The sequence below is a fragment of the Giraffa tippelskirchi genome, chromosome 4 (genome assembly GCF_054371585.1).
Source record: "Giraffa tippelskirchi isolate mGirTip1 chromosome 4, T2T-mGirTip1v1.2.pri, whole genome shotgun sequence".
NCBI classification, from domain to species: Eukaryota; Metazoa; Chordata; class Mammalia; order Artiodactyla; family Giraffidae; genus Giraffa; species Giraffa tippelskirchi.
The window spans coordinates 150,563,956-150,580,875 of record NC_137278.1 but is presented as its reverse complement, the minus strand read 5'-3'; the positions used below and the strand labels follow the sequence as shown (position 1 = coordinate 150,580,875).

Sequence of the window (16,920 nt, the reverse complement as noted above, 5' to 3'; positions counted from 1 at the left end):
TTCTACACTCATAGCTCCAACAGACATAATTTTCCTGGTTTACTAATGATCATTATAAGCTGCACAAAGAAGCAAAAGCAAGGTGTGGCGAACTCTTGCCATGATGTCATCATAGCCATCAGAGTCTGCATTATTTTTGTTTGTTTTTATTTCCTTAGGTACAAAATGCTAAACAGGAGGTGAGCTCTTCCACATTCAGGTGATTTCCCCCCCCTTTTTTGCCTTTTTCCCACAAAAACAGGTTTTGTTTGTTGGTTTGTTTTTTTTTTTTCCTTTCACAGTAAAGATCGTGAGCATTTAAAAACAAAAAAGTGAAAAACAAGAGAGAATAGCATTATGGTATGTATGTATGTATGTCAAACTATAAAGGACTACTGTAATATGTACTATGGTTATTGCTGTCTGAAAGACACACAAACTGCTAGGCAACTCGGAATTTGAAGGAATCTTGTCTGACAACTGCCTGTCCACGTGGGCTACTGTGTGGTGGTGGTGGTGGTGGAGTCGCTGCATTATTGCTGTAAGTCTGCTTCCCCCATTTCATTCACTCTGCCAGGTTCCAAAAGGAGGATTATTTCCCAAGTTACAAATATACTTTCTCGATGCCATTTTGTTTTTTAGTTTATAGTTTTAATCACTGTACTCCAAATCCTCCAGAGCCAGGTTATCTGTACTTTGTTTCAGCTGTCAGTTGCTGTATAATAAAATACCCAAATCTTAGCAGTGTGAAACCACAACCATTTTATTTGTTCATGTTTCTGTGCATCAGAAATTTGGGCAGGGCTCAGTGTGGATGGTTCCTCTCTGCTCTGTGATGTCTGTGACCTCAGTTGGAATGGCTTGAAAGCTGAGAGCTGGCTGGGCCTCTCTCTTATAGTATCACCTGGAGTGATTCAAATGGGGTTTGAGAATCAAAGATGGGCTCACTCCCAATTTCCGAGCACTTAGGTTTTCCCCCTGGTGGCCTCATCACTCAGTAATTTAGTCTGACATTTGCAGGGCGGCTGGTTTCCAAGAGTGAAAGCAGGTGCTACAGACCTCTAGAGACATGGGCTTGGAATTCTCAGAATGTCATTTCTGCATTCTATTAATCAATGCAAGTCACAGGCCAGACCAGTTCAACGGATGGGTATACAGACACTGCATCTTGATGAGAAAACGAGCATCTGCACACTGACAGAGAAGGCAGAGTTGGCAGCCAGCTTTGGAGACAATCATCTACTGCAGCCTTCCAGGAGGTAAACTGATATGCTAAGCACTACTCGTGAGAGAATGCTAAGACTCCTCCATCTTCCACAGAGAAAAATCTAAAGGTATCTAATCCAAAGATGGACTCTTTTCATGAGTTTCTACTGTTGAGAGGAGGAGGTGTGATAAGCATTAGGGTAAAAGTAAAGGTGAAAAGAGCTGGGTAGATGTTGTAATAGAATCATTTTTAATATAAAAGTATTTCTTATCTAGTCAGCTCTTCTGAACTAAGCTTTAGATGATCTATAGTCTGCTTTTCAGCTTTCTTTTATGGATCAGGACTCTGATTATTTTTAACTTTGTGTCAGTATTCTCTAAGTTACTTAACTTACCGGACTCTAGAACTAAGCAGAATTAGCATTTTTTGATGCCTTATCCCACCTATTAAGATAACTTTTCTTTATAGTATGCTACATTTTACTAACAGTTTGTAATTACTTAAAATGCTTAAATGGCAGAAGGGAGTCTTGAGTCTTAATTGTCTTCAGCAAGGATATTAGTCACTTGCCCTCTCAAGAATACTTCTTTGGATAAAAGAGTCAATTCAACAAGGAGATATAACATTTGTAAATGTTTATGCACATAATATAGGAGCACCTAAATGTACAAAGCAAATATTAACATACCTAAGGAGAGAAACAGACAGCAGTACGATAATAGTAGGGGATTTTAATAACCCACTTACATCAATAGAAATCACTCAGGCAGAAAATCAAACATATGCCTTAAATGACAAATTAGATAAGATGGACTTAACAGAAATAAAGCATTCCATCCAACAGCAACACAAAATGCATTTTTTTTTCCAGTGTGCATGGAACATTCTCCAGGATAGATCATGATTTAGGCCACAAAACAGTCTTAACAAATTTAAGAAGACTGAAAGCATATCAGCCATATTTTCTCACCATGGTGCTATGAAAGTAGAAGTAAATTACAAGAACAAAATCAGGAAATTCACAAATATGTGGCAATTAAACAAGCTACTGAACAAATCAATAGGTCAAGAGAGAAATCATAAAAACCTTGAGACAAGTGAAAATGGAAATAAAACATATGAAAGCCTATGGGATGAAACAAAAGCAATTCTAAGAAGAAAGGCTATAGTGACAAGTGTATACTTCATGAAACAAGAAAATCTCAAATAAACAACCTAACTATATCTCAAGGAATTAAAAAGAACAAACAAAGGTTAGTAAAAAGAAGGAAATAACAAAGATCAGAGCAGAAACAAATGAAATAGAGACTAAGAAGACAATAGAAAATACCAGTGAAACCAGGAGATGGTCTTTGGTTGACAAAATCTTTAGTGAGACTTACCAAGAGAAAAAGAGAAAGCACTGAAAGAAATTAAAGAGGAGACATTACAACTGATGCCACAGAAATACAAAGGTTCATGAAACTACTGTGAACAACTGCATGCCAACAACCTGAACAACGTAGAAGAAATAGCTACATTCCTGGTAACATACAACATTCTAAGACAGAATCATGAGGAATAGGAAGTCTGAACAGACCAGCTGTTAGTGAGGAGACTGAATCAGTATAACCTTCCAAAAAGCAAAAGGATCAAGTGGCTTCATTGGTGAATTCTAACTAACTTTCAAAGATGAATTAATACTATACCAAAATCAGATTAGGACATCACAAGGAAAGAAAATTAAAGGTCAATATCCCTGGTAACCATAGATGCAGAAATCATCAACAAAATATTAGTAAACCAAATTCAACCATATATTAAAAAGGATCATACATCATGATCAAGTGGGATTTATTCCAAGGCTGCAAGGATGGTTTAACATCGTCAAAACAAGGTGATACACCACAATAACAAAATGAAAGATAAAAATTATATTATCATCTCAATAGATACAGAAAAAGTACGTGACAAATTTCTAACATTTGTTTATGATAAAAACTCAACAACATGAGTATAGAGGGAATTCACCTGAACATAATAGAGACCATATATAACAAGTCCATAACTAACACCACACTCAGAGATGAGAAGCTGAAAACTTTTCCTTTAAGATCAGAGACAAGATGAGGATGCTCATTCTTGTCCCTTTTACTAAACACAGTATTAGAAGGCAAGAGAAAGAAAAGGCATCCAAATTAGAAAGAAGTAAAACTGTCAGTATTTGCAAATGACATGACAGTATATGTTAAAAAAAAAAAACAACCTAAAGACTTCCTAAAAAATGAATTCAGTAAAGTTGCAAGATACAAAATTAGTAAACTGAAATCTGTTCCATTTCTATACACTAATAAATTATCAGAAAGAGATTAAAGGAGAAAATCCCATTTACAATTGCATCAAAGAGAATAAAATTTCTAGGAATAAATTTAACCAAGCAAGTGAAAGACTTGTACACTGAAAACTATAAGACATTGATGAAAGAAATTTAAGACACAAATAAATGGAAAGATATACTGTGCTGATGGACTGAAAGAATTAATATTGTTAAAATGTCCATGCTACCCAAAGCACCCACAGATTTAATGCAATCTCTGTTAAAATCCCAATGGCATTTTGCACAGAAATAGGACAAACAGTCCTAAAATTTATATGGAACCACAAAAACGCTACATAGGCAAAGCAATATTGAGAAAGAAGAACAAAGCTATAAGCATCATGTTCCCTGATAAAACTATAACATTGCATGATAACAGACACACAGCCCAGTGGAACAGCATAGAGAGCTCAGAAATAAACTCATGCATATAGGGTCAGTTACATAACAGAGAAGCCAAGAATACACATTGGGGAAAGGACACTCTCTTCAACAAATGATATATTGAAAACTGGACAACCATATGCCAAAGAATGAAACCAAGTGACTACTTACACCATAAACAAAGACTTAAACATAAGACCTGAAACCACAAGGCTCCTAGAAGGAAACACAGGTGGTAAGCTCCTTGACATTAGGTGGTAAGCTCCATGACAAACGTTTTTTGGATTTGGCACCTGGGGGAAAATAAACAAGAGTGACTATACATCAAACTAAAATGCTCATACACAGCAAAGGAAACCATCAACAAAATGAAAAAGTACTGAATGGGAGAACATATTTGCAAATTGTAGACATTTATCTGATAAATGGTTAATATCCAAAATATATAAGGAACTCATACAGCTTAAAATCAATGAAAAAAATGGACAGAAAGTCTGAATATACATTTTTCTGAAGACGACTACATACAGATGGCCAACAGATACATGCCAAGAGGCTCAGCATCACTAATCGTCAGGGAAATGCCAATCAAAACCATGAGATACCCCTTCACACCTCTCAGGCTATTATCAAAAAGACTAATAAGTGTTGGCAAGGATATGGAGAAAAAAGTTGTTGGGAATGTAAATTGATGGCGCCACTATGGCAAACAGTATGGAAGTTCCTCAGAAAATTAAATAGAACTACCATTAAAATCCTGAAAGGAGGGAACTGGGGGTGGGGGGGGCGGAGGTCGCAATATTGTTTCAAGTTGGATAAATTGACAAGAAGGAGAGATACACTGCGTTCCAGCCTGACCTCAGTTGCAGTGCTTGGCCCCGTTTCCCCTCCTCGCTCCCAGGAGCTGGGTGCCGTTTTCTGCAGGGTTCCCAGGCCCCCGCTCCAGGGCCGGGCTGACCCGACTCGCTAGGCTTCATGGAGAACTTCCAGAAAGTGGAAAAGATGAGAGAGGGCACGTATGGAGTTGTGTACAAAGCCAAAAAGTTAATGGGAGAAGTGGTGACGCTTAAAAAAATCCTCCTGGACGCTGAGACAGAGGGCGTACCCAGTACTGCCCTATGAGAGATCTCTCTGCTTAAGGAGCTTAATCACCCTAATACTGTCAAACTGCTGGATGTCATTCACACAGAAAACAAACTCTACCTGGTATTTGAGTTTCTGCACCAGGATCTCAAGAAATTCATGGATGCCTGTGTGCTCACTGGCATTCCTCTTCCCCTCATAAAGAGCTACTCGTTCCAGCTGCTCTAGGGCCTAGCTTTCTGCCACTCTCTTCGGGTCCTGCACCGAGACCTCAAAACTCAGAATCTTCTTATCAATGCAGATGGGTCCATCAAGCTAGCAGACTTTGGACGAGCCAGAGCTTTTTGGGTCCCTGTACGTTCTTATACCGACGAGGTGGTGACTCTGTGGTACTGAGCCCAGAAATCTTTCTGGGCTGCAAGTACTACTCCACAGCTGTGGACATCTGGAGCCTCAGTTGCATCTTTGCTGAGATGGTGACCCGCCGGACCCTATTCCCCGGAGATTCTGAGATCGACCAACTCTTCCAGATCTTTCGGATCCTGGAGACCCCAGATGAGGTGGTTTGGCCAGGAGTTACTTCTATGCCAGATTATAAGCCAAGTTTCCCCAAGTGGGCCAGGCAAGATTTTAGCAAAGTGGTGCCTCCCCGGATGAAGATGGACAGAGCTTGTTATCGCAAATGCTGCGCTATGACCCTAACAAGCAGATTTCAGCCAAGGCAGCTCTGGCTCACCCTCTCTTCCAAGATGTGACCAAGCCAGTACCTCACCTTCAACACTGATGGCTTTCTCAAGCCCCTACCCCCAGTATCACCCTCTCCTGCAGTGCGAGTGTAATTTGGCTCAGCCCCGGGCTCTTAGCTCACTGATCTTGTCTGGTTGCCTTAGCACTTACCTGCCCCTCTTAACCAGTCCACTCTGGAGTGATGGGGTGGAGGGAAGAAATAGGTGAAATTGAAAGGATGCTTCAGTATTAGATGCACTTAAGTCAGCCTCCACTACCCTCTCTCCCTCCTCTTAGATAAAATAAAAAGACTTTCTCCTCCGTCCACATAGGGTTTGCCATCCCAGTCTCTGAAAGCCCCACTATTATTATTTTCTGTATCTGGGATGATAGAGACCCCAAGCCTCTGGAGCCACTGTGTAAGGCCAACTGATAGCAGTGGGAGCTAAGTTGGAACCTCTGAAAACCAAGCAAAACAAAAACGTTATGGAGGGGCCTGTTTTAAAGAATTAGGTTAAAAAAAATAGATCCAACCAGTTTATACCCTAGTGTTAGTGTTTCATCTCACTTAACATCTGGGAGACTTAAGACTCCCAGTCTCTGCAGTCCTGGTGGAGCTGCCGTATAAATGATGGCTCCTGGGCTTCTCGCCTGTCCCTCCTATGGGCAAGGTGTGTCTAGGAGGCTCTGGGACAAGGACTGCGCTTCACCTTGGCCTTATGAGGCAAGTGAAAGGTGTTTGAATTTTTCTCTCCTTTTTAAGAGTCTTAAGGTGCTAGGTCCCATCTTCCTCTGAAGGCCACCCCATAAGAGTAAAAGTTAAGGTTGAGACATCATTTTGAGAATTCTGACACTCAGGGCAGTGACTGAATAGGGACATTGGGGAAAAAATATTTCTTTAAAAGAAGGATGAACGATTATATTTCAGGTTATAGTAGTTTTTTAAGTGGGAATGGGTGGGGATTTGTTGCCATTTACACCTTGGGGCTTGTAATACAAATATGTTTTTTTGAAAAAAAACCTTTCTTTTTATGCTTTTCTCTCTCTTCTCCCACCTTTTGTTCTTGAGTGTTCTTGCTGTTAACATTATTTGTAAGTTAGTTGGTAACTGATTAAAAAAAAGTGCCTAGTTAAAAAAAAAAAAGAAAACAATCCTGAAAGATGATGCTATTAAAGTGCTGCACTCAATATGCCAGCAGATTTGGAAAACTCAGCAGTGGCCACAGGACTGGTAAAGGTCAGCTTTCATTCCAATCCCAAAGAAAGGAAATGCCAGAGAATGTTCAAACTGCTGCGTAATTGTGTTCATCACAAGGAAAAAAAGCTTGTAATACTATGTAGTAATAGATGGGCTTCCCTGGTAGCTCAGTTGGTAAAGAATCTGCCTGCAATGGAGGAGATCCCGGGTTAATTCCTGGGTCGGGAAAATCCCCTGGAGAAGGGATAGGCTACCCTCTCCAGGATTCTTGGTCTTCCCTGGTGGCTCAGATGGTACAGAGTCCGCCTACAATGTGGGAGACCTGGGTTCAATCCCTGGGTTAGAAAGATCCCCTGGAGGAGGGCATGACAAGCCACTCTAGTATTCTTGCCTGGAGAATCCCCATGGACAGAGGAGCCTGGTGGGCTACAGCCAACATCAAATCATTAAGTTGTACAACTGAAACTAATGCAACAATGTTGCATGTCAGTTATACCTCAATTAAAAAAAAAAAAAGAATTACCTGTTTGGAGTAGTTCTTGGGAGCAGTATCCATGGTAGTTCTAGAGGCACTGGTGAAATATATAGTCTTGACTGCTGATTTCCTGTGAAGACCTACAGTGTTGGCATCCATTCCCATCTGATTTTCTTTTGAGTCTATTCACAGTTGACAATTCCCCATGAGGCCATGACCCTCTCATCTCATTCCATTACCTGATATGAAGAAACTTCTTAGTGAATTGAAAGAAGTGACACACAAAAGTTTTGCTAAAGGTATCCTATATACATATATATATAATATTTTATTTTAAAACGGCATTGAGCATATACATTTCTTTAGCTTTTTCCAGGGAACATTGCACCTAAGTTTCAAAACACACAAAATAGATCCCCTTTACTAAACAGGTTTCATTTTTGGGTTACAAAAGTCAAGGTTTCACAATCACAAAGCATAAAGGTTACATGGTGCCGGAACCATTTTCAGGCAGATTCTTCTTATTTCTCTGTACGTAGGGTATTTTCTTGGAAACCCAGACCATGATACATTCCTTACAAATGATCTCTACTGGGGGCCTCCCTGGGTTTCCAGAAGAAACAAAGAAAATGGAGGCAAAATAGGAATCAAAGAGTCACCTCAGGACTCCCCAAACACAAAATACTATGGAAAATTGGAGGACACGAGATTCTCCTTCAAGTACATCACAGTAGAAAACATCACATTTACAGCCTCGTTTGGTCTCTGTCTACCTGGTCGCTACAGAAACAAAACTTCATCTAAGACGCCAAGGCAAAATTAAAGCTATTTACACAAATCACATCGTGGGTTAGAAAGAGCAGCACTTCCCTAGTCTGGCACTCAGATCACAAAGGGCCACCATGGTGCTTACAGAAGAGGCAAGTGGGGCTGCTCATGTAGTGTCCTTTGAAAAATCCCAGTGTACACACATAAGCCACATCACCCACACAGGACCAAAGTGTGCTGGGGGGGAAGTGGTCTAGGGAGTGCAGGCTGCGACCTGTCTCTGCAATTGAAAGTCTTCAAAAATCCAGATTCCTAATGTAAAATTCTGTCAGATGGCCAGATACTGTTCCACTGTCATCTTAGACCTGCTACCTTCTAGAGTCAGCCTGGTGGGTTTTTTGCATAGACAGTGACTCTCACTGCTTTCTTCCATGTGTCCCAGTAGCATGAACTTACCGAAAATAGAATCTCATTAAAGCTTAACATGTTCAGTCTGAAAACTGGAGCTGCCGGGTCACTTAAAGGAAGGTAAGATCCTCAGACGGTGGTGGAAAGAAAACCACTGACCTTTGAAATAAAGTTGATTGGCAGATGAGCGAGGAGGTTAGACCAGAGTCGTAAAGATGTAGGGTTTTTTTTTTTCCCCAAGTGTTTCCACACTAGTGCTCTTGGTAAACTGAAAACCCTGCTGGAATGGCCAAATCTGAGGCCAACTCTGGATCTGGGACTCTCATCTCTGTCCACCAGTATCTACTGACAGCTGTGATTCTTTCCAAGAAGTAAATGAACACTGAGAATTAAAAAAAAAAAAAAAAAGCACAGCTAACTTCATGCAGCCCCATGTTACGGGGTAAACTGCTAGGGATTAAAAAAAGTTAAATACCCCAATTCCCCAAAGCTGTAAACAGTGGAAAATAACAAATCCCCACTTTGGGGGCTTTGTCCTGGTAGAGGATTACTTGGCCTCGCCGAGTTTTCACTTCTCTGTTCCCTCCCTAAGAAGAGCATTTAGGCCCACGCAGCCACAGGAGAATATGCCCTCCAGTCTTCAGGCTGCTGGCACTGCTCTGGTTTCAGGTGTAGGGAGAACACAGGTTTTGTTGTTGCCTGACAAAACACCAGTGTGGATGGCGCATGACTGGGTGGTCTTTAAGGGGGAGTGTCACCAAATGTTCAGAAGAGCAGAGGCCAGCCCAACAAGGAGATTCAGAACTGAGACAGCCTTTCATGAAAGAAAGTGGCCACCCCCCTGACCTCCCAGACAGCCATAAAGATGACTGGGAAATCAAAAGCTTTTCATTAAGCAAGACTTCCTCTGAGGCCACCAGGGCAAGCAAACAGGATAGGCAAGATAAGAGAACCACGTATAAATATGTTCTGCAGAATTTGGTGTTGCCTTTTGACCTTTCCAGGAATGCTCCAAGGGCCAACTGATGCGTAGACACAGTTAGTACTCTGGGATGGGATGATCCAGAGCCTGGGTGAAAAATAAGGCTGAAATGGAAGAAGCTCAACTCAGAGCATCCGTGCTGGGCAGACCTGCCACAGGCATTAACAAATCATATTTTTCCCACATCTGATTCATCTCTTGTGGTTTCCCTCCCATCCCCAAACAGACACATGGCGTCAGCTTGCTACCAAGATCCTTCCATCCAAGGGGGGCTTATAAAGAGAATTCCTAGATACCTTTCTAACTAAATCCAGTGGGACTAAATGCTCAAGACTTCAGGATAAATTGAACAAGGAGGTTCCAGAGATTTTTTGTCCAGACATGCCTTGGCAGGAAACGAAATGGAGAGTGGAACGTTGTCATGACATCTATATGACCACGCACATCCAAACTCGGACTCTAGTGCCTTGAATAAAATAGCAGCACAGGAAATAAATGAAAGGCAATGGGAACACAGGGAAGAGGTGACAGCTTGTGAGGACAGCTTCCCAAAGAAGGTGGCTCAGAGTCCTCCATGGAAAACTTTCTCAAGTTTCTGAATTTGTACATGGTTTTGAGAGTCAGCACAGCAACAGAAAGTGGACCATTCTGCTGCAGGATGCCTGCACATTTCCCGAGAGCAGCAGGTTGTTTACCACAGACTTCTCCCTATAGAGCTGTCCCTGGGGGTGGCTAAGATTTATTGAAGGAGCACGGAAGCCATGAGATGAAGATGACTCCTGACAAAGGAGCAGTCCGTCCAGTTCTTCCCAGGCAACATTTTGGCAAACACTTGGTGGGTAAATTCCCACCACACTTCACCCACAAGACCAGGCATTGTTTCCACACTGTGGGATGAACACGTTTCTAAGTAGGAAGGCTCCAGGCCATTCCTAAGAGAATATTTACATTCTGGGAATGTAAATGCAGGTGATTATCCCAGAGGAAAGTTATCTTTCCCTTTGGGGAAACTATCTTCCCGCTCTGGGGAAGGGATTCGAACACACAGGAAGTAGAACTGACTCTCCAGCCTTCTGAGGGAATCACAGCAATGACTTTTTTCTTTAATGGTGGGAGGGGAAGCACATGTTTTTATTACAAAAAGTAGCTAAGATGGTGATGCTACCACAGGAGGTCTATGGTCTACAGGAAGAAGACTTGGTGACTGGAGCCTGCTCTACAAGATGCTGCCATACCAAGAAGCCATCTGCCTAAGAGATAGAAGTGATTCCTAGAACTCTATTTTGTGAGTCCTCCCGGCAGAGAAGCAGCAGGCAGATCTGATCCGTCCAGTGCTGCTCTTGTGAGGAACACCTAGAGGTGGAGGGAGAGGGAAAGAGGTCTTGGTACCTTGGGGGCTGGGACATGCTTCTGTGGAGAAAGAACAGGGCGCACGGCCTGACAGGGACCAGTCAACCTGATTCAAATGCACTTTTATTGCATTACCATTCTGTGTGGGTCTTGCCCAAATATGATGGTGAAGCTAATAAGACTGGGGCTCCTTGACAAATGTTGATCCTTAACACAATATTTGGCGTGGGCTTGGGGACAGCCCCCACCCTCAGAACCTGGATCTAGGTGGAGGAGTGATCCTCCAGTGAGGTGTGGTGAACTGATTGATATAAGGAACGTCTACACCACTCGATTCAACACTGCTTCGTGTGTATCCTTATGGCACAGTGGGTGGGGGGAGGGCCAACCAATCCAGAAACGAACACCCAGGCTCTCAGAGAGAAACCGAAAACCATACCAGGGGGACCCATGAAGACGACAGAGGAACCGCTGGTCCAAAGCAATACTCATATTTTCATGAAAGCACATTGATTTGGTGAGAAAAACCAACTCAGGAACAAACTGTTACATAACAAAGATTGAACTCTGTCAGCCAGGGCACAGCTCCAGATGGCTGCCTGGGCAGTGTGGGCTACAGGATGTGGGGACAGTCCGAGCCAGACTTGGACACACACATTCCTCGGCAGGGGCCTGGGAAGTCCCAGGTCTGTTCTATGGAAGGGAAACAATTAAGATTCAAGGAATATCAGAAAAACATCCCTGCTGCACCCCACCCTTACCAAACAAAGAATAAAGAAAGAGACACAGACACACAGATAGTGTTCCCTGAAAGACATTTCAGGCTTACGAGAAGATGTGTGCTTCCATCTTCTGAGGCGTGATCCCCAGCACTCCAACGCAGCACTGTTAACCAGTAGAGAGGTTGGCAGCTGGGCGGGCTGGAGAGCCTTCTGCCAGTGACCACCCGAAAGTGGCTGCCCCAGCTACGCCAGATAAAATAAATATGACGTAGGTGCCCCTGAGATGGGCCATGGCCACCTAGGAGGCCTACGAAAGGAACCAAAAGAAATACAACACTCAGTAGCAGCCTTTATGTTTTGCTCTTTCATGTATCCAGACCTGTTTCTAAAGAGGAGACTGAAACCCAAGGGTCCTCCTGAAGCTCAACCAGAGGCCTTTCCGCAGCAAGCTCCCCACCTGGGCTGGGAAGGGGTGGCATCACTTGGAACTGCGCTGGGGCACTCCCCAGCCCAGCCCTGCCCAGAGGCATCCCAGCTTTCATCCCTCCTGTCCTTCCAAAACCCTGGGCTGTTTTCACGACAGTTTGTTTCCATGTATTAAAGGAATGACGTATACAGAAATGTCGTCTCCTGAGCCCAGTCGGTCATTGGATATCCGCCATCCTCTATCCTTCAGGACACCGCGGGCACGCATCACCAGGTCCTGAGCTGCCAGCGTGTACCTGTGCAGGGAGAAGCACGGATGACATGGTCAGTGTGATATCAGGCAGAACTGGCATTCGGGAGAGGCTGGGAAGAAGGCATTACTACAGACTGTAGACAGTTTCCCTGGGTCGCGAAGATCGCCTGGAGGAAGGCTTGGCAGCCCACTCCAGTATTCTTGCCTACAGAATCCCATGGACAGAGGAGCCTATTGGACTACAGTCCATGGGATCACAAAGAGTCAGACGTGACTGAAGTGACTTAGCATACACACACAGTGGTAAAGAATCCACCTGCAATGCAGGAGACGTGGGTTTGATCCCCAGGCCAGGAAGATCCTTTGGATAAGGAAATGGCAACCCACTCCAGTATTCTTGCCTGGGAGATTCTGTGGACTGGTGAGCTACAGTCCATGGGGTCACAAACGAGTTGGACATGACTTAGTGACTAAACAGCAACAAAGAAGCAAAAAGCCAAGGCCATCTTTTCCCCAATGTGGGGTGCCTAATGTGAGATTACTATTTAGGTGGTAGTTGGACATACAATAAATAACCTAAACTGTTCTGCTGCTCAGTTTTCTTTTGAGAATTTTGATGTCAGTGACAGAGTCCCAGTTTAGTGCTGGTGTACCTTTAACACATATCTGCTCAGGCTCAGAGCTTTCTACGGCAGTCTCCAGCTAAAGAAGTACATGGGAAAAACAGGTTTTGTTTCCAATGTGTTTATTTTTAGAGCCACATTGCTTTTAGGCCAAAGGATGGTCATTTTCTATTTCTGGTAGGGCAAATCTCCTTTTTAATTTGTTTTTAAAAAGCAAGTTGATTTAAAGAAAAATATGCTAGCACAAGTAAGAAGGACCCTAGTAGAAGTAGGAAGGTTTTATTGCTACCTGACAGAGAAACCTTGGTGTGGGCCATCTGTCTCATCCACCTTCATCAGTATCCCATACTCTTATGTTCACCATTGTAAGTACAGCGAGGGATCCCCAAGAATTTGAAAATAAGATTGCTCACTGAGATTTAACCATAAACTAAAAGAATAATAATGCCTATGATATATGGATGAAAAGTATTAAAATCTAGAGAAAGACTGATGTGGGAGGTGATTTGGGTGTATGTAGCCTGGGTTAGCCTTGAGGCCTAAAACAAAGAGAAAAAAACATTGGCAGGTGTCTGTCCAAATACCGACTGAGGTAGAGAGTCTTAGCCAACAAAGAAATTTAGTTCCACTGGTAGGGCCACATTTAGTGACAATGTGCCAAAATAGCCTCTGCCATAGAGCACAGAGTTTACCTTTATTCTGATTTCATGTTCACTGTATAACCTTCTAACTACGATCTGCCTCGCTGTGTAGGCCTGCTGACAGAAAAAGAATGAGCTCGACATTTGTACTTGAAGAATGTCAGTCCTGTTTCTCCATTTAAACATCAACTGGCATTTCTGAAGTTTGCAGATCAGTCATGAAAGCTTGGTTAAGGTGAGCCCAGCCCTGATAATGAATCTGTTCTTTGTATGTTGATTAAACCAGTTTCTGAACTTGAGACACTAAGAGCCAGACTCTGGTACATCACCAGGATAATAAATGTCACTCTGTAAGGAAGGCCTCTTGGAAGCCAGCCTATGGACCTTGAATAGCAGGCCACCCTGATGTTACTATGGCCTTTCCCTGCTGGAATGTCACTCAGCCTGGCCTTCAGAACTGTTAGTTATGGAATTCAGAACACCAGAAGCTGCCTGTATTTCTTCTGTTAGAAGCCTTTATGGATTAACCTGACTCATGTTAGAAGAGACCAGCATCTAGTCCCATCATTACATTGCTTAAGAACAAAGTTTGTAGCAGATGATCCCAGGATAGTTAAGATTCCAGGCTGTAGAATCTTTGAGACTCAAGTTTACTCAGCCCAGGTAGTGAAGAGAAGTGTAGCACATACTACAGGTGGCAGAGAGAGGCTATTTTTTAATATTAATACAAAATAAATGACTTTCCTCCCAGAGAATGGGTGGTAGGTGAGTGGGAGATATGCCCTCTTCTGCTCATATTGTTAGAATGATTAGTTTTGAGGTAGAAGGCTCTTAAGTTATGCCTGAGGGCAGATGCCACCAGTAGGCCCTCTCTGAGGGTCTTCTTCCAGCTGAGGTCAGAAAGTAAGCAGAAAGGACTCCAACGAGGCCTTTGGCTAAAGTGCCTAATAAATGTCCCCCTATCCACATACTGCCATTCATATACTGTGTTCAGAGGCGCTCTCAGAGGCTCACCCCAGGTTATTCTTGGTTTTATATTAAATTGTATGTCTGAATACAACCTCACAGGGAAAGGCTACCAGCAGTATCAGGTGATGTTTGTTATCCTGGTGATTGCTCAGGGTCTAGACCTTAGCTTTTCAAGTTTAGAAAGCTGGCCACCATCAAAAAGTCTACAAATAATAAATGCTGGAGAGGGTGTGGAAAAAGGGGAGTCCTCCTACATTGTGCTTGTGGGAAAGCAAACTGGTGTAGCCACTATGGACAACAGTTCCTCAAAAAAATAATAGGGCTACCATATGATCAGTTCAGTTCAGTCGCTCAGTCGTGTCTGACTCTTTGTAACCCCATGAATCGCAGCACACCAGGCCTCCCTGTCCATCACCAACTCCCGGAGTTTATCCAAACTCATGTCCATTGAGTTGGTGATCCCATCCAACCATCTCATCCTCCATCGTCCCCTTCTCCTCCTGCCTTCAGTCTTTGCCAACATCAGGAAAAGATACGTGCATCCCAATGATCATAGCAGCACTACTCACAATAGCCCAGACATGGAAATAACCCAAGTGCCCATCAACAGATGAATGGATATAGAAGATGTGGTATATATATTAATATATACAATAGACCACCATAGCAAAGAATAAAATACTGCCATTGTGGCAACATGGATGAACCTAGGGAACATCATTCTAAGTGAAGTCAGGCAGATAAAGAAAAATATTAAGTGACTTATATGTAGAATCTAAAACTATAACATAAATGAATCTATTTATAAAACAGAAGCAGACTCACAGACATAGAAAACAAACTTACTGAAGGGAAAAGGGGTAAGGGGATAAATTAGAAGCATCAGATTAACAGATACACACTACTTTGTATAAAATAGATAAACAAGGAACTATATATATTCAATATCTTAGAATAACCTATAATGGAATAGAGTCTGAAAAAATATATATGTATTTAAAACTTATATATGTATATATAAAAGAATCTAAGAAAGTGGATATATGTATAACTGAATCACTTTGCTGTACACTTAAAACTAATGCAATATTGTAAATCATCTACACTTCAATAAAAAGCTAAAATCAAAACAGTGCCTACTTTGTTTCATTTAAGTCACATAAGGGTACCATCTGTAGTTAAAGGCAAGAGACTATCCTGATATTGCTATTGCTGGAGGTTTGGGGTATTGAAAAAAGGGTCAAAATTAGCTTTTTGTATTTTAAAAAGCAGCATTAGGTCACCTAGAAAAGATGGTTACCCAGGAACCCTGGGTAAAGGGTTCTAGAAAATTAAAGTTTTATTAGAGACTTTATTTATTAAGGACTCTAGAAAGTTAAAGTTTTATTCTCAAAACTGCTTACTGCCCATGCTAAGGAAACTTCCTTTGAGCCTGCATTTCTCTTTATCATTCAGTTTTCCCTTAGATAAAATCTTTGTAGAGAAATCCATTTTTGCTTCCCCAATTTCTTCCCTTTTTCTTCCTTAATCTCTTACCAGTATGTCCAATACCCTCCCAATCTGGCCTCCTAAAATTCTCCTCCAAACTCATTCCACTTGACCTTTCTCTAGCACAGATACTACACGTGTGACCATTTTCTTTATCCTTCACACCTCATGCCTTTTCTTCTTGAATTCTCCTTTTTTTTTCTGGGGCAGGGGTGAGGGTAGGTTGGCGCGGGGCTCCTACACCACTGCATACTCCCAAGTTCTCCTGTTGTGTCTGGGCTTCCATGGCAAGTGGCACAGCCTTTACATTCCTTGGTAGATCCCAGAAGAGACTCTTCAGGAGGAGTCAATAAATGTTAACTTAGTTTCACTGCCAAGGTGGCACTTCCCCCTCTGTCATCCTCAGTTATAGTGCTGTCCCCAGCCTCTTAGGCAAGAAATCATAGTCATTTTCTATGCTACCTTCTTACCCAGATACTCGTCGATGAGAAAAGCCACAAGGCACCGTAGGACTTCTAAATTTTGTATTATTTTAGTTGTATTTCATTATTGGTAGATAGCTAATTAAAACCTCACCTTTACTAAGATCAAATTAAGCCTACTTATTATAAAAACTGCTATTTTAAATTTCTTTTTGCCATCATTCATTCATACATACAGAAATTTGCATCACCAACTGAACCACCAGGAAGCCCAGTAATATCTTTAAATTCACTAATTCATACTTTCAGTTCAGTGACTCAGTCGTGTCCAGCTCTTTGAGACCCCATGAATTGCAGCATGCCAGGCCTCCCTGTCCATCACCAACTCCCGGAGTCTACCCAAACCCATGTCCATTGAGTTGGTGATGCCATCCAACCATCTCATCCTCTGTCGTCCCCT

General features: G+C 42.3%; 1 protein-coding gene and 1 pseudogene across 2 annotated transcripts in view; one reads left to right on the top strand and one right to left on the bottom strand.

Moving 5' to 3' along the window:
• The first annotated feature begins 244 nt into the window (after positions 1 to 244).
• On the top strand, positions 245 to 6,878 carry LOC145545147 (cyclin-dependent kinase 2 pseudogene; annotated as a pseudogene). The gene has a single exon (XR_014081905.1). The product of XR_014081905.1 is annotated as a cyclin-dependent kinase 2 pseudogene (transcript).
• A 4,145-nt stretch (positions 6,879 to 11,023) lies between these two features.
• The window catches only part of PPM1H (protein phosphatase, Mg2+/Mn2+ dependent 1H), a 301,134-nt gene continuing 295,237 nt past the window's right edge, over positions 11,024 to 16,920 (bottom strand). Inside the window, exon 10 of the mRNA XM_081588932.1 lies at positions 11,024 to 12,360. Within this exon, the coding sequence (XP_081445058.1) occupies positions 12,213 to 12,360 (148 nt within the window). The 3' untranslated portion in view covers positions 11,024 to 12,212. The remainder of the gene's footprint in view (positions 12,361 to 16,920) is intronic.